The 27,752-nt window shown below is 47.2% G+C and overlaps 1 protein-coding gene across 3 annotated transcripts in view; it reads right to left on the bottom strand.

Annotated features, from left to right (window-relative positions):
• Nucleotides 1-25,759, bottom strand: part of PTPRG (protein tyrosine phosphatase receptor type G) — a 701,064-nt gene extending 675,305 nt beyond the window's left edge. For 2 of the 3 annotated variants that reach the window (XM_041764115.1, XM_041764112.1), the window contains exon 1: nucleotides 24,916-25,651. In XM_041764115.1, coding sequence (XP_041620049.1) covers nucleotides 24,916-25,000 — 85 coding nt within the window. In that variant the 5' untranslated portion in view covers nucleotides 25,001-25,651. Of the gene's footprint in view, nucleotides 1-24,915 lie in introns of all 3 variants that reach the window. The other variant, XM_041764114.1, reaches the window with a different exon arrangement.
• Nucleotides 25,760-27,752: the final 1,993 nt, after the last annotated feature.

Genomic DNA, 27,752 nt, shown 5'->3' with positions numbered 1-27,752 from the left:
CACCCCAGCAACCACCTGACTTCTCAAGTCCAGAATGACCCTGAACTATCAAAAGCCAAGATGCAAAAGAGCTGCTTTCAAAATTCCAGCCCCTTCACTTACCAGGTATGTAATGTGTGGCGCATTTTTCTCCCTGGGAGCATCGAAGTTATTTATTTATGATAGTCACAGAGAGATAGAGAGAGAGGCAGAGACACAGGCAGAGGGAGAAGCAGGCTCCATGCACCGGGAGCCCAACGTGGGATTCGATCCCGGGTCTCCAGGATCGCGCCCTGGGCCAAAGGCAGGCGCCAAACCGCTGCGCCACCCAGGGATCCCTGGAGACAGTATTTTAGAAAGATATGTTAGCAGATTCCTACTTCACGGGACTGTGATAAAGCTTAATACATGCATGGCTCTAAGTTCAAGACTTGGCACATATCAGTTAGCAAGTGGTAGTTTCGTTAATAACATGTCAGAGTGGAGAAGGTGGCAAACTTTTTCTTTAACAGGCCATATAATAAGTAGCTTGGGCATGTAGGTCATACAGTGCTCTGCTGCTTGTAAAAAACGGAGTGTAGCTGTGTTCCAATAAAACTTTGTATTTGTGGGGGGATCCCTGGGTGGCCCAGTGGTTTGGCGCCTGCCTTTGGCCCAGGGCACCATCCTGGAGTCCCGGGATCGAGTCCCGCGTCGGGCTTCTGGCATGGAGTCTGCTTCTCCCTCTGCCTGTATCTCTGCCTCTCTCTCTCTCTGTGTGTCTATCGTGAATAAATAAATAAAATCTTTAAAAAAAAAAAAAACTTTGTATTTGTGGAGCTTAAATTCAAAAGACAGGACTTTCACCTAACTTCAGTAACTATCTCTTTAAATCTTTTCAACAATTTAATAATGTGAACAATCTTTTTTCTTAAAATATCCTATTTATTTATTTAAGAGAAGGAGAGACAAAGCATGAGAAGGGGGAGAGATGGGGGGGGGAGAGAGAGAGAAAGAGAGTCTCAAGCAGGCTCTACACCCAGCACAGAATCCAATACAGGGCTCAATCTCATGACCTGAGATCATGACATGAGCTGGTATCAAAAGTGGGACACCTGACCGACTGAGCCACCCAAGGGCCCCATAATGTAAAACATTCTTACATTCACCGGCTGTACAGAGACAGATAATAGGGTCAGATTTGGTCCCTTATTATATGGTGTGCTGACCACTGTGTCAGAGGAAATCCTACAACCTAGAGAGACCAAGAAATCCCAACCTATCATGCAACTAATTTTTCCTCCCTATTGAGAGAGCTGACCCTAGCTGCTGTTTGCAGGAATCTCCAACACTGGGCTACTTGAAGGAAAACAAGAGAATATCTGTGCATTCATATACATGTGTATGTATGAGAATATATATGTGTGTATATATATAAATACGTATATATTCATTTATCGCTCAGAATTTGTATTTTGGGAACGTTTTATGATACATAACATCAGTGTAATAGTAGATCTATGCTACAGAATGAATTCTGTTCTCCAAAATTCATATGTTGAAGGTCGAACCTGCAATGTAATAGTATTTGGAGGTGGGGCATTTTGGTAGGTAATTAGGTTGTGGAGGTGGAACATCTGTGATGGATTAGTGCCCTTATTAGAAGAAACAAAATACAGCTCTCTAGGGGCACCTGGGTAGCTCAGTCATCTGCCTTTGGGCCAAGTCGTGATTTCAGGGTCTTGGGATGGAGTCCCACATCAGGCTCTCTGCTCAGCGGGAGTCTGCTTCTCCCTCTCCCTCTGCCTCCCTCTTGCTTTCTCTCTCTCTCTTTCTCAAATAAATAAATTATCTTAAAAAAAAAAAAGCTCTCTCACGTGTGTGCTTTCTCTCTGCCATGTTCACACAGCAAGAAGATGACCGTCTGCTAGCCAGGAAGAGAATCCTACTCAAGAACCACATCAGCCAGCACCTCTTCCTAGCTTGGACTTCCTAGCTTCCAAAACTATGAGAAATAATTTTCTGTTGTTTAAGCCACATAGTCTGTGATATTTTGTTAAAGCAGCCCAGGCTAATATAACCTATAATTTAGAGAAATACGTATATTAGGAGTATATGTTCAAAACTTTCTGCCCTAGTAAGGGTATCAAATCAAAAAGAGTTGAGGCATGAAGCTGGGGCGAGGGATGGGTCGGGGGATGGAGAGAGGAGCTGAGGCAAGTTCCACATGTTTTTTCTCGAAAACCGGGTATCCAGCTGCAATAGAGAACAAATAACAACAGGAATCTAGTTATGAGTAAACATCACACGAAAGCAGTGTAAGAGAGATTTTACAAAATAAGTGGCCTATACTCTTCAACGGGCAAGCTCATGAAACACAAAGAAAGTTTCAGATTTAAGAAGGCTACAGAAACAGGACAACCATATAGATCCTGAACTGGGAAAAAGTTAAAAAAATAAACTTAAAATGTGTTGTCTGCCTATAAAGGTCATTAGTAGGATAATGGACTTAATTTGAGTGAGGTCAATAGATTAGATAATAGAACCGTCTCTGTGTTAATTTTCTGCTGTCAATGATTGTCTTATGCTTATATAATATCAAGATGGTTTCTGATGTCACCATAGGACCTGAATTTCTGCCCTGGGTGAAGGAAAAAAGAAGCAAAATACTCCCCAGCCCCCCTAGGAGTGACCCTCTTAGTGGCCTGCTCACAAGCAACCTCTCTGCCCTTGGCACATACCAAGTATCACAGGAATAGAAGCAGGAAGACATACCTGGATGAAGACCTAGCAAGGTGATACTTTAGCCCTATAAATGATAAGGAATAAACAGGGGTATAAAAAGGTTGTCTAGTGTGTCTCTTGATGCCCTGTCTTTTCATATCAACACTAGTGAAAGAATCCAAGTAGATCCTGTCCAGGAAAAGAAGATACCTCCTCCATGTCCTCTACCGCCCTCCCCACGCACCCCCCCCAAAAAAATAAATGGCAAATCCAGACCACAGACATGACCCACAGCCTCTCCTCCCATCCCTATGTTCCTAGGTCGCTGATTCTTACCACCCTCCTGGCCCCATCACCATGGCCAGTTCCTTCCTGGGAAGCTAGCCTCTCTTAAGAGTAGCAACTTTTTAATGCTGTTGGCCCTGCAGACAAGAAGTTAGAAACTGCTGATTCCAATGAACAGAGAGAACAGCAGAGTTTTAGTTTCCTAACCATGAGCTGTGGCAATAGCAGGCGACAAGACCTAAACCCATCCCCAATGCCCCTGCACGGAGAAGGTGCTCGCTGATTGCCGTATCATCTTCACACACCACAGTCCGATCCCAAAACCCTTACATGAAAATGACCTGCTAATTGGGTCCCCAGTGCCTCCATCATAAATAGATATTACAACTGGCAGGGTAATTAGCAAGCTTCTGCTGCCAAGACAACCACCTTTTCTTCCCCCACCAATGAAGTTGTCCTCCCCGACCTTAAGTTTCAAATCTGAGATATTTTCAGACAGAAAGGTCTGCTCAATCAGAGGAATCTACCACCTAATGGAAGCAATTAAAGGAGCAATTAATTCCAAATCCGTATTAGCAAAGCAAAGGAAAAATAAATAATAAATAAATAGGAAGGAAATTCCATAAAAAGCAAGGCAAATTATTTTCCTTTGTCTCAACCACCCAGAAAATGCATGCTGAAAATGCACCCAGAAAATGCAAAAGCCCAGTGAGGGTCTCAATTTTCATGTTCTGTGGTTATGATTTAAGGGTCCTACAGGCAGGGAGCAGTACCTGGCACATAGTAGGTCCCTAACAAATGACACAGGGTTGGGAGAAAAGAAGGTCTCTAAGAGTCTTCTGTCACTGACGGAAGGAGATCTTGGATCATCTTTCCTCTTCCAAGAATTAAGCTTTACACTGAAGAAAAGAGGTTTTAGTATTTTTCACGATATGATTCTAATATTGCTTTTTTTCTTAATGCTTCAACAACCCACCAAAAGGGCACAGGCCAATGACTTAATGGTCAGTCATCAGTTATGACGGGGTGTTGGGGTTACAGATGAGTATATTCTCCTCTGTGTGCTTTTATGAATTCCCCTATTTTCAACAATGAACATTTGTTACACTTCAATAGGAAACATTACAAAAACCAAGGAGATTAAAGTAACATTCCCATTCAGACTCAGAGACCAGTCTTCAAACTCCAAAGGTGCTGGAAATCGTTGAGCAGAGGCGGGGGGGCGGGGGGGTGGGTGTTGGTTGCTGGAGAGTAAATTGGAGCTCCATCAGTCTGGGGCAGCGCTGAGGTCCTGCATTTCTAACTACCTCTCCTGTGATAGCTGGACAAACCCAACAGCTCTTTCACTGCCAAGGACCTACCTACAAAACACAAATGCAACTCAGATGCCAACGATCCCAGTTGTAAAATAGAGGATGATGACAAGACCTGTATCAAAGCAGGGCAACATCGGCAATGTCTTACGCTGAAAAATTAATGTCTTAGGCTGAAAAATTAATGAGTTTGGGGCCCCAGCCAGAAAGAAGAAAACAAAACAAAACAAAACTGAACTTTACTTGAAAGTACGGTGCTCTGCTGGAAGCGCTGGTCTCCGTAGTTAAAAACAAAATGAAATTGCGTCTTATTGATTTTAATTTAGGTTGGAACATTTGCTGTCCAATAATGCCAGCACAGAAAACTGTTAGCAGGGACAAGATATGATAAGAGAGAGCTCTGGAGGCCATCAGACACTCTGCTGACCTCTGGTCTCAGCAGCAGTTAAAACATGATAGACAGGGTGAGATGTGGGCAAAACACACACCCAGACTCACAGCTCTGCATTAATCTCATCCTCCAGGGCCTCTTACCATTATGGACTCTTTTTATTATTTTTTTTAATTCCGTCTCTAAATGTTGTTCAATTAAGTTTTGCTCGTTTCCTTACAGATCCTTAGGATTCTCATTTACAAATAAAATCAAGAAAAGCAGTTACGGCTAAGTGTTATCAGCATGTCTCCTCAAGAGAAGCTGTCCCTAGCACCAAAATAAAACTCTTCGCATTCCTGGAGATAAAAAGCTCAAAATGAATGAACTCGAAAAACCAAACGGAGGAATGAAACTGTTATATTAAAGAACCATTGCAGGCAGGCAGGGGAGCCCGTTCCTGTCATTCTTAATACACCTGGTGACCAACCGTTTTATGTATTTCCAGCTGATACTGGTGCCCTTTGAAAATGGCCGAAATCAACTTTTGGTTAACATAGGCAGAAAAAGAATGTATTGAAAGGATTGGGGACATCTCAAAGAATCCAATCAACAGCCAAACAATCCAGCTTCTGAAAGGGCAAGGGTCAGAGGAGCTCTCGGGATTGAGACAGCAGGAATGAGGAGAGATGTCAGTATTCATGTGTCACTTGACTTAATCCTCCACTTCCAGGGAGAAAAGTCAGACCATGACCAGCTTCACCCGGGTTTTGTGCCACCCTCAAAGAGGGATTGATAGAGCCCCCTGATCAGCAAAAGGTCCTAGATGGATCAATACCCCAAGAGTAGCTAGGATGCTAATAGTAAAAAAAAAGTAAAAGTAAAAAAGGGGATGGTGGGCAGGCAAAAATCAAGAGTGCTATAATAATAATTACCATAGCTGTCTTGCAGGGGACAGTGCCTTATTTACATTCTCACTAAATTCTAACTTTATGTGATTATAACCATTATCCCATCTTATGGATGAGTAAACTGGGGAAGAGACACAAATCTAGCCCATGACAAAACAAGAACACACTACAGTCTCAGTTTACAAGACCACTGTGAGAAAGTCTCCCCATATGCAATTGTACAGTCTCCACGATCAAGGCTAAATGCCTCAGCCTGGCATTCAGGGGCCAGTCAATGCACCCAACATTGGCTCCCATGCTTCTCACACCTCTGCAGTATCTATCTGCAAGCAGACAGTGACTGACGGCTTTATGCCATGAGGAAGCAGGTAAGGCAAAGGGTCCACATCCCAGAATGGCTTGATTCTGCTCTTGGAATACGTCCATTTCCCACTAGTCAACCCACCTTAATAGGATCATCACTGTCTCTGTTCACTGGCTCCCCCTACTTCATGTGCACATATAAAGTATCAGCCAGGCTTTCACAGGCTTATAGGGCACCTCTTCCCAGGAAGGGAACACTCTTGCTCCTGAACACTTAGAGACTGAATCAGGATTTCACCATTTTATCATATCCTCAGCCCTAAACAACCAGGCAAACTTTTCTATGGGCCTTTACCTTACTTCCCCAATTTGCACACTTTTTTAGAACACCCCCAACACAAAACAAAGTGCTACACACAAGGAGTTTCCACTATTATTTTATTTGTTTTTTTTTAAATTTTTATTTATTTATGATAGTCAGAGAGAGAGAGAGGCAGAGACACAGGCAGAGGGAGAAGCAGGCTCCATGCACCGGGAGCCTGATGTGGGATTCGATCCCGGGTCTCCAGGATCGCGCCCCGGGCCAAAAGCAAGCGCCAAACCACTGCGCCAAGCAAGCGCCAAACCACTGCGCCACCCAGGGATCCCTATTATTTTATTTGAATCAATTACTTTCCTTGCAATAATGCAAGGAAAAGAGAAGGTGCCCTCCCTTCATAGGTACAAACCATGACATCCCACTGGACCGTTCAGGCATTCATTTCAGTGAAGTCCAGAAGTCAACAGCTTCACCCCACAGTGAACCTGGCCAGCCTGCCCTTCCCAGCATCCCAAAAGACACAAGAGTGCATGGTTAAATTCAACAATGATCCCACTCTTGTCAAACACAGGCAAAGGCTCCCTGGGTTCAAATTACACTACCTTCTAGCTGCCTTCACTACCCTGGCTAACCTGTTCAATTTCTCATCAACTCCGTAAGCCCCTAAGGAAGCAGTATCTATCTCACGAGCCATGCCAAGAGAGAAATAATGTATTGAAAACAACTTACCACTTTGGCCACTGATGTTGCTATCCTTGTAATTTGTATCATTTATATGCTATATAAATATATCTCTACATATTTATTCACATATTTAGCATTTCTGGCCAAAAGACTTAAGGATATAGCAACTGCCAAGATGAAGCAGCCACTCTAGGTTCTCTCACTTACTCTTTGTCCCTCTACATTCTTGTAGCCCCAGACTCTCAAATCAGTGAGCACAAATTTAATATCACAGGAGACAAAGAGCCCCACAGCTATGTGCAGGCTATACTCATAAATGACTCAAACACAGTTTGGAGACAGAGGGAAAATATTCTTGCAAACCCTTTCTGTTAAAAGCAGGGCTTCAGCTGTAGGGAGAAAAGACAACTGATTTGACCTTGATTCTCACCCTTGAGCTTTTGAGCTTGCCATCTGATTAGCTAGTGTCTGGAACTAATTAACAGGTGTGGCAAGAAAGAAAGAAGAAAACAAACCTTGGCAACTTTCTCCCAGGGAATTGATGGCTTTAGATTTACAACAGCTCCTCCAGGAAAGAACTAACAGAACTCAGTGAGGTGGGTTCATTATTCAAAGAGTGTCTACCAATTCTGCCTTTAGAAGTATCCACCACCAAGAAAGTTAAAAATGCTTCCCCAATAACCTGGTTGCTTTCTTGACTGCAGATGATGCCTAAAATATTGTTAAAAATACCTGAGTGGGTTGAGCCCCAGAGCCTTAGAAAAGTCAGAGTGAGAACGTGTGCTGGCTATGCTGTGAGACTAAGATAGCAAAAAAGGAAACAGAAATATTTTCCCTCCATCAAAGACATTACTTCTCTGGAGCTACTTGGAAACCTCCGGAAACCTGTACAAATCACACAGTACCTTGCAAACATGCCTTCTGTGGATGAAAGGTATAATTATACCCTGTTATCCAAGGTAATTTACCAAGAGCTCCTGAAAGGTTTCTATAGCCAAAAGAAAATAATAATCTTTAAGTCCTTTGACTTTATTCTTGGCCACGGGAATAAAACACACTTACCCAGTGAGGCTTTTTTCCTTATTTTTATTAACATACATATCATTTATTGGTTTAAAATGCATTCTAGCATTTCATCACCGTTAGTTAGAAGTCAGAATACACACAGAGACTCGACCCTCTTCCATGTAAGCCTGACGTTGGCCAAGTGCGAAAGAATTAAGACATCTATGCAAGTTAGCCTGCAGTCCTTGCTCACCTAGCCTTCTGCCTTTTCAGAATGAACCCGGAGTTCACACCAGCGAGTGCAATTTACAATTTGTGCAAAGCCAATTATCTATTAATAGCAGCACCGTGTTGTTAAGAGAAGGATTTCTGACTCTGGAGTCAGAGACATGGTAGACCTAAGTAGATCCCTACTTTCAAATACATCAGATGCTGGGCAAGTTTCTTAACTAAGCAAAATTTCTATTTGCACATCTGGGAAATACACAGATTTCAAATAGGGTGTGTTTCTGGCCCCTAGCATAGAGAAGGAGCACTAGCAAAATTTCTGGATACCCTCACCCTCCCCTGCAAGAATGGCTCGGGAGGGAGGTCTTCTTCCTAGAAATCAGGGCTTAGAGCAGAAAACATTACTCAAGATTATAAAACTCCTAGACCTAGTCAAGGGCCAGGAGGGAGGCAGCTGGCAGCAGCCACAGACACAGGTGATCACACAAAACCTAAAAAGGGAGGTGCCCTGATAACCTGGCAACAGAAACACTGGAACCCTATGCAGACAGAAAGGTCTGGAGGGCAACTTTCCTTTACGAACCACTCTGAAATCTGGCTATGCCAAAGAGAACAGGGAAGTCCTCAGAGAACTCCATTTCTCCCCCTTCCCACGTGGGCGTACACGGTTGCTCACACCACCCCTCCTGTGGGTTCCCACCACAGACTCAAGGTGAGGCCTGAGGACCCCCTAGTGCTCCTTCGACACCCTAACTTGAAGACTTCAACATCCTTGTTTATCCCTCGTAAAGGAACTTACAACTGAAACCCAGATTCTTATCACCTTCACCAAACAAAGGGCATGTGTCCATTCTGCCAAACATTCCCTGAGAAGGAAGCATTCCCATCCAGAACCTGAAAACAATTAAATAGGGAGGGATGGGTCTTCCTAGCCCAACTAGCCATTTCCTTCCAGCATTGTCACCCCTGCCCAAGTTCTGGACCTGCTGATGTGCACTGACACAGAGGACCCAAGGCTGGAAACCCTTCTAGGTGGACCCAGGCCGTCCAACAAAAAATGTGTTCGTCTCTCCCATTTTCCCCATCTTCCACTTCATAATTAAGCAGCAGGTTGGCGAGTCCAGAATATTTACTCTGCTTGGAAGAGATTCCTAGTTTCAAATTCTGTTAGAGAAAGCAACCAAACATCTTCACAGGGTTACGGACAGCTCTAAATTCGCGCCAAATCCACAGCTGTTGTTAATGCCTGGACCACTGGTCATGACCCGAAGTCCAAGGGCTTGGATCTGGTATGAACTTGGCTATTAACTAGAAATGAGAACTTGGCCCAAAGTAAAACCAAACAGGAGAACAAATGCAAGGGCCTAAGGTGCTACATGAAGAGAGGTTCTACAGCCTCCTTCCACAAGGCAGGAGGGGATGGGCACTGGGATGGATTCGCACTCTTGGCAGCAAGCTTCCACGAGCAACTTACAATGTCTCAAGATCTCTGAGATCCCTTCTGCCTTTCAAATTGCTGAGCCCGAGCTCAGTCAGAATGCTCACGGTCTTCTACACTGTCCAGGATGTCCAAGGTAGCAGAGGCTGGCATTTCAAAAGCATGCAGGCTGGCCTGCCACCCTCTACAGATCTCACAATACATCACACCAACTGGAACCAGAAGAAGGAGGGATCAAGAACTCTGCCAAATGCCCACGCAGGAGCTAGTAAAAATAACAATAATGGTTATTATTTTCAAATGCTTCCTTTGCCAGGTCTGTGTCAATTGCCTTACATGGCTTTTCTCATTTAATTCTTCAACAACCTCACTGAGCAGTGATTGTTACCCCATTTCACAGGTGGGCAGAGAAGCCCACACAACTAAATGACCTCAACTCTCTATCCTGATACCCAGACTAGTGTCTGCTAGCAACAGCATCTTCCAGGAGGCAAGCACTTCCACCAATGACAGGAGTCTCCTGGCCCTACATGTTAAAGAGGTACAGAATTGGAAGAGAGGTGATCGTTGTCACACAGGGGGCCCCAGCTGGGAGCGAGACAAGGCAGGAAAGAGCATTCTCAAACAATACTACCAGATAAAACTACAATACAAGCCAGGACTGTGAGCCACATATGTAATTTTAAGTTTTATGGTAGTCACATCACGTGAAACAGTAAAAAGAAACAGGCGATATAAATTTTAATAATATATTCCACTTAACCCAATATATTGAAAATATTATCATTTCAATCGACAATCAATGTAAAATTTTAATGAGCTCTTTCACATACTTCTTCCATATGTCTTTGAAACTCAGTGTGCATTTTACACTTAAAATGTAATGTGTGGCTAGTGGCTACTATATCAAACAGAGGAGACCTGCAGAGGGAAAAATTCACATCCAGGGAACAAATGTGGGATTGCTTGACATCATCCAAGTATTTGGTGTATTACCAAAAAAGTTATCTCACGTCAGCTTCACAGAAGAATTCCTTTCACCTTTTATCTCTGCTCTCCAATTTTGGTAGCAAAAATAACACTGATCAGGGGACCACTCAAATTTTGAGAAACAAGCTACCTAAAGGTAACAATGAATTTATTCAGAGTAAACACAAGACACTTTACCAGATATAAACAACATGGGGAAAAATCCGTTTAGTCAGTCACAGTTTTAAAGACTGCTGTCACCAAGCCCATACTTAACACTTACTTAAATAGCTAAGAATTCAGAAAGGTGTCACTTTGGAATACAAACAGTCCTACAGGAGTCCTAATCTGATGCAAAACCTCTGGGCTTTGAAGAAAGGAAAAATAAGCAACTAATTTTAAGTCCCTAAACCTTCATCAGTAAAGCTCACCAATTAGAATATGATGTAACCATCATCAAGAGGTTGGATTTTTTTTTCCCCCTGAATAAATGAAATGAATGTGAGTCAAATATGAGCGAAAATCAATGTCATGGATCCGGAAACCTTTGCACATGAGGCTTGCTATTGATACCTGCTCTTTCAGGTCAATTTCAAAATAGCTCCACGGCCTAAAAATTGCCCTTATGGCAGCAAGAATATAAAAGCCCCTTGGAAATGCTTTTCCTTATGCTATTTTCTTTCTTTTCTTTTTTTAAGATTTTATTTATTTACTCATGAGAAACATAGAGAGAGAGAGAGAGAGAGGCAGAGACATAGACAGAGGGAGAAGCAGGCTCCCTGCGGGAAGCCTGATGCAGGACTCGATCCCAAGACCCCAAGATCACGCCCTGAGCGGAAGGCAGATACTAAACCACCTGAGCCACCCAGGCATCTCTCCTTATGCTATTTTCTAAGGCCACTAAATGTCTCAGAATAGCGGAGCGAAGGCACAAAAGTCCTCTCCCGAGCCAACTCTTGGCAAAAATTTCAAGACCCAGTTCAGGTGTTAGCAGGAAAGAGGTCTGTGATCACTTAGCAATGTCTGTCAAGGCTAGGGCCATGAGGACCTTCACCTCAAAAGCCAATATCCAATCCCCGTATAGAAAAACTGCAGAATAACACAGGGGCAAGAAGGAGATAAATACACATGAACACATACATCCTATTCACTTTCACGGGGTATTTCCATCTGTGTGCACCCAAGGTGCACAAGGACGGGCCCCCCAGTAACAGATATATGTACCTCCTCCTCACACAGATAACTTCAGTAATGAGATACCCAGGGTAACTGCAAACCTGCTCTGTCAAGCCAGAGGCATACAGGGCAAATTGAAACCTAATAGCCATCTTTGGTAAATCTCTGTCAATAGAAAATGTTCCTGATGGCCACACTCTCATTTATTTTATAGATGAGGAAACTAATTTAAGTCACTGGACCAAGTCAGTGAAACACAAAGCTAGGATTTGCTAAGCTGGGCCAGTTACCTTAAGTTGATGGACAGACCTGTGCAATTTGAAAACCATGCACTCGCCAGTGGCCTGTTTCACCAGAATCCACCTGTCTCATTTCCTCAAAATTGTTATAGGTCCCCAGGTGCATTAAGAATGATTACCAGGGGCAGCCCGGGTGGCTCAGCGGTTTAGCGCCGCCTTCAGCCCAGAGCGTGATCCTGGAGACCAAGGATCGAGTCGCATGTCGGGGGAGCCTACTTCTCCCTCTGCCTGTGTCTCTGCCTCTTTCTCTCTCTGTGTCTCTCATGAATAAATAAAATCTTAAAAAAAAAATATTTCCAGGGATCCCTGGGTGGCTCAGCGGTTTAGCGCCTGCCTTTGGCCAAGGTGTGATCCTGGAACCCCAGGATGGAGTCCCACGTCAGACTCCCTGCATGGAGCCTGCTTCTTGCTCTGCCAGTGCCTCTGCCTCTCTCTGTGTCTCTCATGAATAAGTAAATAAAATAAAATAATTATTTCCGTAGACTCCTTCATTTCTCTGGTCACAGTGCTTACAATCCCTCTCCACCCCACATTCTCCAGAAATCAATTTTTTTTTTCCACTTGGCATCTGAGTACAGGCAGAAACCTCAAGAACCAGCAGCCCCCTTTACCTCAGTTACTGAGAAGCCTTCTCTTTTTAAAAACACATCCTAAAAAGTCTTCAGGAAGAACTCTAATGCCAGAGTTCATCCACCCTCTATCACATGAAATAATTTCAGCAGCTTCTGTACAAGCTGATCAGTTGAGAATGTGAGGGGCTGATGCCTCAAACTGTCAAGTGATTGTCCTCACCCTCCACATGGCCTTTGCACACATGGAAGAGAAAACAAACGGATGGAAGAAGAATAAAATAGGGTGGGCATCGACTAGCAATATGTTCTATAAAACTTAGCTTCTGTCTAAGCACATTTGGAATCACCATGCTGTACCAAGGAATATCTATCTCATCAAGGTCACTCGACACGGTGGTCAACATTGGTTGTCACACAAGCAAAAAGCATCAGTTCAGGCAAGGCCTTTTCCTGGACCAGCCTGGCCAAAGCCATTACAAGGCAATAGATCAACATTTATCTTCAGGCTCTATGGTCAGCTTCAGCAAGCTCTGCTGCCCTCTAGATACATCATGTCACTACCACAGCAGCAATGAGGATGCCTACTTCCTTCTGAATCAACCCTAAATCCAAGGGTACTAATGATGTAAATGAACACCAGTTCACAGAATATAGCACAGAGAGGAAAAAAGGAAAAGTTTGTGATCATCAAAACATAACCCTGCTACCCCTTAAGACATTTGACTGAATTAGAATAGATTTTGTTTCTAGAAAGATATCTTGGTGACCAGTAACAGAAAGTACAAATTTAGCTTCTCTCTCTTTAAAAGATGGACTTCAAACACCATGACAACATATACACTCTGAATTCTCTTTTTTTTTTCACTCTGAATTTTCTTAAGGAAGATGTTAACCTTGGAGTTCATATCTCCAATGAGAATACAATATACAAATGTGAGACTTCTGGAAACGACAGAGCATGGTATCAATAACTTGTAAAATGTGCTTTTTTTTAAGTGTTTTAGGGACCATGTATTTTATCAGTCCTCAAATAGGACTACCACCTCCTAGATACTGAAGACAGCAGACGGAAGAAGGAAAGACATCTTGGCCTCAAAGAGTAAACAATCTACTCTGGCTCTAAATCATACATGAGGAATGCATGTGAATATACCATATATTAAATTATAATTGCTGCTTGAAGAACGTGTGCTGGAATGAAGGTGAAGGAATCACTCTTCAAATCCTCCATTTGTCTATGCCAAAAGCTGTCCACTCTACTTAATTCAAAGTTCAAGTTCTCTCATAGGTTATTGTTGGAAAAATTAAGATAGGATATGTCTATCATACATTAATCCACGCATGGGTATCATAGGAAAATTAATGGCTCAGGGATGTTATGTGAAAAGATTAAAATATCTGGCAAGGGACCCACTAAAATGACATCTGCAGTATTAATGTACTCAGATCCTTCTATATTGGTCACTATCCTCTTTTACCAGCCTCACCCTCCGCCACCATCATCCCCTTCCTGGATTGTTTGGTAACAAGAAAGTGATTGAGAGAGCTAGTTCTTAAATCAAGTAACATTTTTTAAAACAACTTTTTTTTTTTTTAATTGAACAAGTCAACAGCAATTTAGATCAGCAATAGAAGGCACCACGTTCCTGTGAAATATCCAAGCAGCAGGCCATTTACAGAGCAAACAAGGAGACAACCAGCTCCAGCTTTCATGGGCCAGACTGATAGGAATGAAGTCACTGTGTCAGCCAGTGATGGTCGTCCTTGCAGTAGCACATACGCATACACATATACACACAACCAGTCCAGATAATACCTCAAACAAGCAGTAGCAAAAAAAAAAAAAAAAAAAGTCTTTCCCTCAGGCAGAAACTTAGAAACCTACACACAGATGGCAAACAGCTCCAGGGACCAGAGGAGTACTGTAAATAACCTCTGCGGGCCAGGTGAGTGCCCCATCTCAGGGGGCAGCCACTATTGAATGCAGCCTTACTGCTGTTGCCAAGCAAGGGCACAGACCTAGGTTGCAATACCTTCCCATTTTTCAGGTGTTAACCCAGACTTCTATGGGGAGCCACCAGGAGGACAGGAGTTTTGTCACCACTGGCCCCCCGCCACTCCCGCCTCCACCACTCAGTACCTAGAACAGTGCCTGGCACACTGTAACTTCTCAGGATATACTTGTTTATAGCATGAATGCAAAATGCCCCAATTTGTCATTTCATTCTTTTCTTTTCAACACAGTATGGCCAAAATAGTATGGCCAGATGCTCCCTGCGAAATTCCAGATAACCCAAATGACTGTCCTGTCTCCTTGTCTCTTTTCCACAGTAAGAGCCAGAACTAGCTTTGCATTCTCTTTTTAGACAAAGAATCCTGTCCCCTACTCCAATCACAAATCACGTTAGCTTTAAAGGCTATACATAACTTCACTGATATGAACAAGCCTCCATTTTTTTTTTAATTTTTTATTTATTTATGATAGTCACAGAGAGAGAGAGAGAGGCAGAGACACAAGGCGGAGGGAGAAACAGGCTCCATGCACCGGGAGCCTGATGTGGGATTCGATCCCGGGTCTCCAGGATCGCGCCCTGGGCCAAAGGCAGGCGCCAAACCGCTGCGCCACCCAGGGATCCCAGCCTCCATTTTTTACCTGGACTCCTGGAGAAATAAGGTTTAATGTTTAAAAACAAAAAAAAATTGCTCACAGGCATTCCATTAACCAAGATCCACTCACCACCTTGTTTGCTACTCCCTCGGGATAGTCTGTCTCAAGGTTAGCAACATAATCAAAGAGTTCATGGACAGAGCCTTAGGAAGCAAGCTCTCAGAGGAAAGTTAACAAGAAGTACACCTCAGAAATCTCAATAATATGCAGTGAGCATTTGACTTGCATACTGCAGCAAGGCCACAACTTCCCAAAGTGCCCAGCCCGGTATCAATGATCCCTAAATTTCCAGACCAATCTCAGAAGCCATTTAGTTAAGCGGGGGGGGGGGACGAAAAAACAAAGAAATGGAGGGTCTTGGCTATATTCCACAGCTGGTTTGGCTGGCTTCCATGGCTAGTTCTAAACTGCAGAGGAGGGAAGCCTGGGTGGCTCAGTGGTTGAGCATCTGCTTTTGGCTCAGGGCGTGATCCCAGGGTCCTAGGATCGAGTCCTACATCAGGCTCCCCACAGGGAGTCTGCTTCTCCTTCTGCTGGAGTCCCTGACTCTGTCTCTCATGAATAAATAAATAAAATCTTTTTCTAAAAAAAAATTTTTAAATAAGTAAACTGCAGAGAAAAAATCCAGAACCTAAACCATCTCTCACCACCAGGTTCAACTCCCTCGGACATTTTCCTGCAGTCAAAAAAGGGCACAACCACGAAAGCTGAGCTCCAGAACCTGTGGCCCACACTTAAATGATATATGGGAGAATAATAAGACCACAGTAAAAAAAAAAAAAAAAAAAAAAGACCACAGTATTATAACTATATTTGATGCCCCAAACAAAACTTCTCAAATTCCAGACTACATTAGATCATTCTGAAGAGGAGTCAAAAAAAACCTACCACCAACAAACTCACTCTGTCCATAGCTATTATCACCTGAGAAGCTAAGGTAATTTGCTGAAAGGTCATCCCTTCAATGCAACCAAATGAAGTCCTATACTAATTGCATTATTTCCTTATTTATTTGTGGCAAATGCAGGAAGATACCTTTACTTCAACCAGTGTTTATGGTCCTCGCTTATATAGGAAAAGTAGTAGGGCAAAATACACAAGGCTGGGTCTGTCTCTTAACTGGCCTTCCTATGGAATTAGAAAAAACGGTTTCCAAACAAATAGCAACAAATTCACAACTGTCCTGAGAGATGACCGGAGAGACACATTCTAGCTATCCTCACTTACTACGGGGGGACACTTTGGACAAGCGACAACTCCCTTTAGCTTTAGTTACTTCATCCTAAAGTAGAGATATTCACAATTTCTACTTTCAGGTAGATCAAAGGTACATAAAAAGTTTAGGCACAATGCCTAGATAATGGCAAGCACTTGGTGAGTCTGAGTTAGTAGAACTATTGTTCCCATTTTATGGATTAAAAAACTGAGACTCATTTGCCCAAGGTAACACTACCGTAATAAAACAATTTCAACCTGGGGCTCTGGGGTCCTAGAGTGGTTCCTAAAGAAGAGCTACGGGTGTTTCTGGGCCTCCCAGACCCCCAATACAACTCCACTCCACTTCCATAAGATGTTGGGTAATTCACCCAAGGCATCCCAGATACCTGGTGCCACAGCCATGAGCACAGCTAGCTCTTAGCTTCCACACTTGCTGAACAGAAACATTTCAGGAAAAGTGATTTAAAAAAAAAAAAAATGAGAAACCATTTATAAATAACAATCACTTTGTAAATAAATCCTTTTGACAATGCGTGACTAACTTCACTCTTGCGAAAAGTCAATGACATTTCCTCACTAATCTGGCCTATGCTTTCATATTTGGTAAATTGTTTATGGCTGTGTTTTCTATCCAAACTATTCCAAATTGATGCATTTATCTGATTTAAGTGTACTATGGAGTTTACAAGGCTGCAGTGGTGTGAGAATTCGAATACCTCTTGGATTCATACAACCAGTGTGAATTCCTCAAAAGTATACTCACTGCAATATCAATCGACAAACCTGTTTCACTCTCCTTGTTAGAAAAGTACTATCACAAACCCAAAAATAAGACCAGTTGTCCTATTTTCTTACATGGAAGTGTTACATATTCCATGAACTATGCTTTCATTTCTTCTTTTTTAGTTGCTAGATTTTAGCAGCCAACTGTGTCACTTTGCCACAGCCCCAAAATAGCTAAGTCGAGTGGTTGAAAATCGCATTTTGTTGTTTGGCCAGAAAACCATCATGCTGATTTCAGTTTGCAAAAAAAAAAAAATTGATTTGAGGGCAGAAGCTACGCATGGTGTGGTGCGTGGCTCTCTCCTGCATGCTCTGCAGGTCTGAATCCATGAAGATGTGGAGACAGGGACGCAACTGTGTCTAAGTGCCATACAAGTACAAAGTAAGAGCAAAACCCAAATAGTACAGTTTGTTTCCCATTAGCAACATAAAATCAAAACCCAGAAATGACAGTAACAGGGAAACCCATCCTCCTTGGTTACAACACAGTCCAGAAGGCCTTAGAAGAATGGACATCCCAGAGTGCAGGACCAAGCAGGTTTCTACAAAGGATAATACCACACAAGGCTCTTGGAGATTCATGTGGCACCTTTTTTTTAGGATTTTATTTATTTATTTGAGAGCGAGCGAGCAAGTGAGAGAGAGAGAGAGAGAGAGAGAATATGCACCAGGACGGGGGAAGGAGAAAGAAGCAGAATCCCCGCTAAGCAGAGAGCCCAGTGCAGGGCTCAGATCCCTCACCCTGGGATCATGACCTGAGCTGAAGGCAGACACTTAACCCACTGAGCCTCCCAGGCACCCACATGGCACTTTAAGCCTGTGGAAAACAGTTTTCCCATTTAAAGTTGGGAACGTGGAGACCCTCCTTTGTAATGTGAGCAAGGAGGTCTCTCAGACTACGTTGAGGCTTTCTCCTCTCTTTAAACCTCAAAAACTAGCCATTTCACGAATTTTACATGGATGTCCTCACGCCAGTCCTTATAATTCCTCACCTGCAACAGCAAAGCCAAGTACAAAACCCTCCGTGCAAGTTTATGTAAATACCTTTAAAATGGTTTTGCTTTTACATACAGTTGTCCTTTTCAGGACCAGTCTCCTCTTCCCATATACTCCTACCCAAATCTCTTTAATACACATCAAATAAAAATGGCTAATGTACTGGGCACTTACTGTTTACCATGCAAAGTTCTCAGTCCTTTAGCACGCATTCTTGCTCAAGCTGCACAAAGACCTTAGGAGTCGGTACTGTCGCTATGCCACTCCACAGAGAAAGAGAAAAAAAAGGCACAGAGAGGTTAAATAACTTGCCTAAGGCAGTACAGCTAGTCATGGGAGAGGCAAGGGGCTGCAGAGACCATACTCTTATATACTTCAATATTCAGTACAGGGACGCCTGGGTGGCTCAGCGGTTGAGTGCCCTCCTTTGGCTCAGGGAGTGATCCCGGGATCCGGGATTGAGTCCCACATCGGGCTCCTTGCAGGGAGCCTGCTTCTCCCTCTGCCTGAGTCCCTGCCTCTCTCTGTGTCTCTCCTGAATAAATAAATAAAACATTTATAAATATATACATACATACATATATACATACACTTACACATATACATATATATATACAATACAATATATATATACACAGTACAATATATATATTCAGTACAATTCTCCATAGCTACCTGGTTTAAAAAAAAATTATTAACAAGTTCTAGGCTTCTACAAGACTTCTCCTTGCCATATGCCAACACACCAGCACAGTGAGCCTCAGGAGAACCAAAGTTCTCTTTGAATATGAAAAGCACCTCCCACTCCCAGTCCAGCAGTAACACCTCCCAATTCATTTAGAGGGGCTTCGAAAAGAGAAACCACACACATCTCCAACCTGATCAGCTGTCATTCCTCCACGTAGCCCTAAAAGCACTTTTTTTACAATGTTTTTAAAAATAAGCATATCAAGCACTATACTCCTAAAACCTCTGAACCTGCATATGCCTGGCAAACCAACTCACATGGATTATATATTTTTTTCTGTCAGAACACCAAAGATTTTGCTACAAATGATACCAGGTGAAAGGGCCCCTCCAATCACAGGTGTCCCTAAAGGAACAGACAATGGCACATGGAGCCCTCTAGCTACTTCAAGCAATCTTGCACAGCCATCTCTTATAAACCTCCTCATCCTTTTCAGAATAGGAGCAAACCACAAATTCATCTCATATATTTCAATCGTCAGACTTTCCCGAAAATGAAATTCACCTACATTACTTTCAGATTTATTTTTTTAAAGAGATTTTAATAATTCCTCGGTCTTGGAACACGGAGACCAAGAATTGCAGGGAAAAGTAAACAAGGTTTTTTAAAACACATGTCATTTTTGGTTTTGGTTTGTTTTTTAAAGATTTTATTTATTTGACAGAGAAAGAGTACAAACAGGGGGAGTGGCAGACAGAGGGAGAGGGAGAGGCAGGCTCCTGGCTGAGGAAGAAGCCCAATGTGGGGCTCGATCCCATGACTCTGGGATCATGACCTGAGCCGAAGGCTGACGCTTAACCCAGGCACCTCAACACATGTCATTTTTGAAGTGATTTTTTTTGGTTACGATTCCTGGTAAACACAACTCCACCCCCTTGCCCCCCTCCAAAAAAATCAAAACAAAGTAACAGATAACCCTTTACCTTACAAATGTGCCTGAGATCTTTTCAGTGCACAGAACATTACTACAGTCCTCGGTTTACTTCTTTACAAGGAAAACAGTCTCTCCCATTTCTCAGGCAGAGAACCCCAAGTACCTGGTCCCCAATATTTGCAAATATTGAGGACTTTATGTGTGTCAAAGCAACCTCATTCTGGGACAAAATCCACAAGCAACTCCCACTGCCACAAGGCTCTTCTCAAGGCAACATTTCCTTCTTTCGCAAAGCCTCTGCTCAGTACTCACAGGCTTTGCCTACATCAAGCTCTAGTGGGAGCTGGGCACACTTCCTTGGCCTCCTTTATATTATTAGACACACAGGGCTTTTATTTTCCACACATTCAAAAACATAGTTTTAGTGATTACCACTCATCGCCTGATAGTGGTCAACCTGTACCAAAGCACATCAAGGGCTTAATGGGGAGGGAAGGGGGTAGAGAGAATCAAGAATTGTTGAGAAAACTTCAGATAACTTTGGAAGTTGTGCTTTATGCTTCCATGGGGCACATGGAAGATGTGCCCCAGGATGAAAACGTTAATTATATATTTTTTTAATCTTGCAATTCAGAATGCACATCCATCTTACAATCTTTACCTTAGAAATACCATCGCATTGTTCTACATACTAGACAAAATGCTGAAATTCAGATTAAAAAAAAAAAAAAAACCTTTCACAGCATAAAAGTAAAGAGGTAAAGCAACAAAGCACTAGCTACATCTAATTTGCTGTCTTCACCTAGGTAAGGTTAATATAAGTGTTCCGGATTGTCCGTCTGGTCAAGAAGTCTCCAGAAAAAACAACGGAGGGGTAAGATGGTAGAAAGAGAGTCCATAGTAATAACTGCTATTTTGTGGCACTTTTAATGATCTTACATGAATGGTAAGGAAGTCCATTTCAACCGGTGCACCAACATTTAACTAATTATGTTAAGTTGGGAATTTTTCAGAATACAAAGATGTATGTATGCAAAAGGGGTCTGGTTTGGTTTTGTTGTCCTTGCACTGCTTCATGTAAACAATATAATCTTCTACTCCATGCAAAGAAGTCTATAATTAAGGGGAGATGCTTCACTACTGAATAGTTCTTTTTCTCATTTCAGCCAACCTTTCCTTAACCTTTCTGTCTCCGGCAACAGCAACTTCCCATTTCTAAAAAGTCCTGATAAGACTGCTTGTATTAATGCTCTAACTTCATCAACTCTGGAAGAAGAAACAGCTTTAGACGGAAACATCAAAGACTGTATTCCACAATTGTGGCAGAAGGACCAAGTTTCAAGACTGGACAAATCTTCGTGTTCAAACAGGACATCTCAAGGGGGGGGGGGGGGGAGGAAGGAGACCTGCATGATTTCTCACTCTATCCCGAAAGAGTAAAATTGCTGACTTTTGAATTTATTTTTGCATTTTTCTGAGAAGGCCATAAAGGATGTCCATCAGGAATAAGCGTGTACATGCAAATGCACCAAGAGACGGCGGAGGAGATTCACTGGACATCAATCACGGATACTCTGATTCTGACACATCCAAAGTACACAGCAGAGCTTATCCATCTGAAGTGTTTCCAACGTCAGCCTCCTAGATGTAATGTAATTATGGTACAAACATATCAGAATCAAAGAGAACGCTTTTCACTCTGAGGGCGGAAAGAGAGAAGAAATCAATAAAAGAAATTTTTTTTTTTTACGTTTCTGCTGAATAGCTTACAAATGTAAAATACATAAAATGTTAACCCTCTCAAGTACCGCATTTTATATCCTGTTGCAGGCATTTAAACTCTCAACGATTAGACAGGTATGCCAAAGGCTGAAATGAAGTAAGTATAAGATTTGCTTTAAAATACTGAGGTGTTAGGGAAGGTGGCAGGGTACAGAAAAGACCAAGTTCAAAATTACTATAACTGGGTAGAGGGATCCATAGGGTCCATCTTATTTTCCTCTTTTCATGGATCCATAGGGTCCATCTTATTTTCCTGGTTTCATAAATCTTCCCATAACAGAGTATTTCTCATAAGATGTAGGGAAAGAATGTACTAGCCACTAAAACATGTTTGATAACACTTCTGCTCCGAGAAGTGGAAACTCCACTTGAAACGCTACCGAGATGCGAGTTCCCACACTTGCCATGTACCGTACTGTTGTCAGGAGACTAAAAGCCACCGTTCCCCACCAGCTGGGGAAAAGATGCGCGGCAGGGCTACCTCCAAAACCCTCCCCAGTTACAGCTCCCCGGTCCTCCTGAACAAGAGCTGCGAACAAATGCAACTGGAAAGTTGGTCGTTCTGAAAGGAAACAAAATAGCAAGGGATGTGGGGTTCAGACCTCGCAAAAGAGGACCCTGATCCAACACAGAAGCATCTTTATCCGTCGTGCCAAGCAGATAAACGCTTGCGAGGTGATGGAAGGCGAGAAGGGAGGGGGGGGGTCCCAAAGAGAACGCGCCCCCCCCCCCCGGGTTCCGAGAGGCCCAGGCGCTGCAAGGCCCAGCGGAGGCCGCCTCCCTGCGCCCAGGGCGCACCCGCAGCCCCAGAGCCTCGCGCCCCGGGCGCGCGCGCCCCCTCGCCGCACCCACAAGGCCGAGCCGGACCCGAGGAGGCGGTGGCAGCCCCACCAGTGGCTCGGGGGCGCCCCCTGAGGTCCAGAGGCGTCGCGGCACCCTCGGAAAACGGAAAGCCGGCGTCTCCCAGGGCTCTGACATTTTAACTTTGCCTGGTGCCAGGGGCTGCTGGCGGGACCCTCTCCAGAGGCACTTGTCCAAACCCCTGCCCCTCCTTCCCTTCCCCTTAGGCTCTTAGGGGCGAGGAAGCGTGCTACTTCACCTCGCGGCGTGGGCACGGAAAGAAAACGTGCAAGATGAAAACTGTCCAAGCCCCACGAAGGCGGCATCGCTGGAGGTCCCATTTTGGATTTCAAGCTTCCTCAGACACCAGGAAAAAAGAAAACCACGGCCAACCCACTGGCTGCCATCCCCCGAGCTAAGGAGAAGGCCAGAAGTGGAACTAAAATTCCTTATTTCGCAAGGCTGCCCCCCACTGCCCCCATTAAAGCGCGACCCTTACAAAGCTCGACCCCACTGTGCACCTGAGCCCCCCTCGGGCTGGCAAGTCCAAGGCACAGAAAGTCTAGAAGGAGCAGATGGGGGGGGGACCACAAATACTGAGCAAGTCTGTTAAGGGAGAGAAGGATTTTTTTTTTTTTTAAGGGGAAATGTCCCCACCATCCCCAGCCCCGTGGAGGCAGGACCCTGGTAGGCCAACCGCAGGCCTCAGGGTTAGTGTGGACGCACGTCCTCGCGAGCCATCCGAGCTGGGTTTCTGGCAGTGGCAGGAGCTCCCTGCGGGTCCGGAGGGGAAGGAGGATGTGCAGAGGGGCAAGGGGGGCTTTGCCTCTCTGCTCCTCGAGGCCACCCGTGTGCCTGCACAAGGGACACTCGCTGCCACTCCCCGAGCGGGTCCCCGAGGGCAGCGAGAGCGCCCGCGCCCTGTTGCAGGGCGCGCGATGGAGCTGGGGGACCCGCTGCACCAAAACCCTGCGCTCAGGCCGCTCGGGGACAGGCGGCCGTGAGCAGGGAGGGCAGAAACATCAGGGCACGTTCCTTTCTTCCTTCGCTCAGATAACCCCCTACCTACCTCTGGGTAGCCAAGAGCTACTGGATGAGAGGGCAGGAAAAAAGGAGGGGCTCCCTATCCTCAGAACAGCGAGATAAAAAAGCGAATCGCCCCCTCCTTCCCACCCGTTCCCCGGCTAGGGCAGAGGACGTGGCCTCCACCCCCGGGGAGGGGGCCGGACAGACTCCAAGGAGCACCGGGGTGTAGGTGTAGCCGGTGGGGGGGGGGGGCTGCGCTGGGGAGAACAGGGGTGGGGGCGTCTGCACGAGGGGCGAGGGAGGCGGCTGGCCTCTGCCCTGCGGGAGGCGAGAGCAAAGAGGGCTCGGCCAGCGGAGGGCTGGAAGTGGAGGGTCGCCGAGCCGCACACCGCTGCGTGTGCAGATTTATCACGGTCCCCCGTGGCCAACACTGTTCCCGTCTTACGCCGGCCAGAAAGAAGCGAGTCTAGTCTAGGTCGGCCAGCCGGGAACAGCCTGCAAAAGGGCAAAGATGAAGGTAGGCAGGGCGCGCGAGACAGGAAGAAAATCCGCCCCGGCGCGAACAGCCACCCAGCCGCCGACCACCCCCGCCCCCCTGCGCCCCTACTGGAGCAGCCCCGCGGAGCAGAGTTGCAGGGTGCAGCGGCCGCCGCGGGCCGGGGCCGGGGCCGGGGCCGGGGCCGGGGCCGGGGCCGGGGCCGGGGGAGAGCCACCATCTCCCAGCCCCGGGCCCCCGCGCCCGGGAGGGCTGCCTCACTCCAGCACCAGAGCGCAGCCCCGCGGCGCCCCAGCCCCGAGCGGGGGTCGCCCCTCGCCCCGCGCACGAGAATGCAGGCTGCTGCCAACATCCCCGATCCTCCACCGTCAGCCTCCAGCTTCCGTCCTCCTAACCCCAGCCTCTCCAAAAAGGGTCAGGAGGCAGCAAAGCAAAGTCCCCCTCCTCCGGAGCGCTTTCGATCCTCTCGGGGGCGAGGGGCGCACCTTGGGCCCCCCCCCCCAAACCACAGAGGCATCCTCTCCCCTGGCCCTAGGCTCCTCGAACGCCCCCAGAGCTCTCGCTCTCCCGAACGGTGGCGGATCAGCAAAGCGATCTTTTTTTTATTATTATTATCATTTTCCCCACTCGGGCTCTCCGAGACATCCCCCACCCCCCGACCCCCGCCACGAACCCAAGCAAGAGCAGACCCCTACGGCCCCGGTCCCCCTTCCCGGGCAGCTCCTGCTTCCACCCTCACCAACCACCAGCCTCCCTACACGCCGCCAGAAGCAGCGGAGCGGATGCCTCGCTCCTCTCTGCGTGCCCGGCCCCCCTGCACCCTCGCTGGGGTCCCCGGGACGGGCGCCCGAGCTCCGGTGCCGCGGCGACAACTCCGCATCCCCCGCGCGCGCCGGCCGGGGCCGGGTCCGCTCCGCCGCCGGCACTCACCGGGGAAGCACACGACATAATGGAGCACGGAGCTGGTGATTTTCAGGAACAAAATCCACCAACACGGTTCCAGTAACCTCCGCATGTCCGAAAACGCACATCGAAAAGAGGAAGGCAGGGGGGGGGGGGGTAAACTTGTTGAATAAGTTCTCGCCTCCGAGTGAGCCTCCGCTAAGCCCCGGCTCGTCCCCGGCTCGCCCGCTCTACGGGGCCCCCCCTGCGCTCGGCGGCCCGAGTCGCCCCCCCCGGAATCCGAGAAGCCGCCGAGCGCCCCCCGGAAAAAAGAAAAAAAAAATCTCAAAAAAGTGGCCGGGAACGCGGAGCCACGCTGGGGACGATCTCGGCGGAGGAGGGCTGCTTCCCGTCCAAAATCAAGAGCAAGCCGGGCGAGCAGGGCGCGCAGTCGGCGGCCGGCGACGATGCCCGGGGCCCGGGGTCCGGGGCCCGGGGCGCGCAGGGACCGCAGGCGGCAGCGGCGAGCAGCCGAAGATCCCCAACTTGAGTCGGCGGCGCAGCGCAGCCCGGGGGCCGGCGGGCGGCGGCGGGGCTGAGCGCGGCGCGGCGCGGCGTCTCCCGGCTTCAGGCAGGCAGCTCCTTCCAGGGCCCGGGGAAGGAAGGAGGCATGTTTGCGCGCGGGGAAGGGGAGGGGAGAGGCGGGGGGAGCGAGGAGCCCCCCGAAATAGAAACGGCCGGAGGAGCACACAAAGGATCTCAGAGGGGCGCAGGGGCGAGGGCGCCTTCAGTCCATGCTCCTGAAAGTTGTGGCTCCAGCGCAGGCTGGGGAGGAACGAGGAGCGCGGGGCTGGAAACTGGCCATGCCTCCATACAGGAAGTAACATGTGAGCATGGATCCTGGCAGAGACTTTAAAGCCGGCGAGCGAGCGAGCAGGGGGCGCGCGGCGGCGGGCGCGGGGGCGCGCGGGCCGGGGCGGGGGGAGCGCGCGGCGGCGCGGGGGCGCGCGGGCCGGGGCTGCGGGCGGCGGGCGCGCGCTCACCGCGCTCTTAAAGCAGCCGCGCTCGGCTCGCGCGTCGGAGGGGGTCCCGCCGCCGGGTTCTCCCTGCGCGCGCGCGCGCTTTGGCGCCCCCTCTCCACCCGGGTGCGGGGCTGCGGCTCGGCTCAGCCGGATCGGGGGAGGGGGAGCTGGGGACGGCTCTGGCCGGGTCTCCGAGACTCGGAGCAGGGCGGCTGCCTTGTTGAGCTGGCGAGTCTTTGCCAGATTCCAGGTCTGCGAGCTCTTAAAGACGCCGAGCTTTGCGCGGGCTTGGCGAGAGGGCGCCTCTCCGTGCGCGTTGCTCGCAGATCCCGGGCCTTTGGAGAGAGGGGCTGCATTGGGGTCGGAGGAGAGGACGCGGGCCGGGCGGCTGCCTTCCTCCTTAGGGCGGAGGGCTTCCCAGCTCGGCTCCAGCAGCGCCGCCGCGGGCGCGCCCTGCCCAGTCCCCGCTCGCGCCCCCAGCCCGGCACAGCCCCCCGCCTGGAAACAAAGCCGAGGGAGGCCTGTGCACTCGGGCTGCGTCGGGGCTTAATTTTTTTTTCTTTTTTTTTTCTTTTTTTTTTTCTTCCTCCTTTCAGGCTTCCATTGGCCGAGTCCGCGGCTGGGGATGGGGGGAGGGGAAGATATCGATCCCAGGCTTGCAAAATGCAGCCCTTGCGGTCGCACACCCTCTCCCCCCTCTCGCCGCGACGCATCGGCGGCGGAGTTTTCCCAACTCGCAGCTCGGCGGGAGCCGGGAAGGTTCCCGCGCTCGGGCCGGGCGGTGCGGAGAGCGCAGGAAGCGCGCCCCTCGCCCCGGGCTGGGGGAAAGCAGCGCCGCGGGGCTGGCCCGGCTTCCTGGCGGCTGCCTCGTTAGCGATCCGGGAGAGGCGTCCGGTGCAAACGCGAGGACTGGGCTTATCTGTAATGAGTTTTGTCCCTTGGCTCTCGGGGAGAAGATCTTTATCGCTCAGACTTCTAAGCGCCCTATTTTCTCCCCTTCCGCGGGTGCCGAGAGTGGGGGAGGCCGGCTTCTGATGAAACGTTGTAAGCGAGCCAAGGTAATTTGCCATTTGTAATTTTTGCCTAATTTTTCCGCCTCTGTTGAAAAAAGGCTTTCTGACCGATGTGTTTAACGTGCCCCTGCTGTTTCATCCCATCACACGGGGCCCCCCACCCACCCACCCAAACGTCCCAACCGGATGCTAGGTTTTCAAATAATGTACAGATGTTCGGAGATCCTCCTGCAAGATGTGATGAGGGAAGCAGTTTCACACCCACACTTCCAGAAGAAAAACCTTTGAAAAGTTACGTTTGGGATTACAAACTAATAAAAGCCAGGAAGTTCCCGGGGAGGGCCCAGTGCTCTATCTTTAGCCCAACAGGGGTGAACACCCACCCTCAGTGTGGGTAATGGGTTTGTTTGCTTTGGAATTTGCTCCTTCCTGGTTTTGTTGGAATCCTGACTCCCCCCCCCCCCCCCCATAAATGCTTGAGGCTCAGTTTTCTCGGGAGTGTTGTCTTTAAGGGATGTCCCTTTGTCAGCAGGAGCCGTGAGAGGGGTTAAAATGGGCCCTGCTTGTCTGGCTACCTTACTAAAGAGGGAATGGTAAAATCCGTGTAATTTGAATCAGAACAGAACACACCCGGGTAGACATCCCCAGGTGAGTTTCCTGCTTTGCAACATGTACATAATAAAAGCTGCCATTTGTGGAATGCCTGCTGCCGGTCCAGGCACTGTTGCCGAATTCTTTCCACCAAGTGTCCATTCAACAAATTCATTGAGCACTTACTGTGCAGGGCATAGTAGGAACACTACACTCGCGTGTAGCAAAAGGGCAAGACCTGTGACCTTTATGCAGCTTA

The sequence above is a fragment of the Vulpes lagopus genome, chromosome 7 (genome assembly GCF_018345385.1).
Source record: "Vulpes lagopus strain Blue_001 chromosome 7, ASM1834538v1, whole genome shotgun sequence".
Taxonomy (NCBI): Eukaryota; Metazoa; Chordata; class Mammalia; order Carnivora; family Canidae; genus Vulpes; species Vulpes lagopus.
The sequence above is the reverse complement of the archived record's forward strand: the minus strand, read 5'-3'. Positions and strand labels throughout refer to the sequence as shown.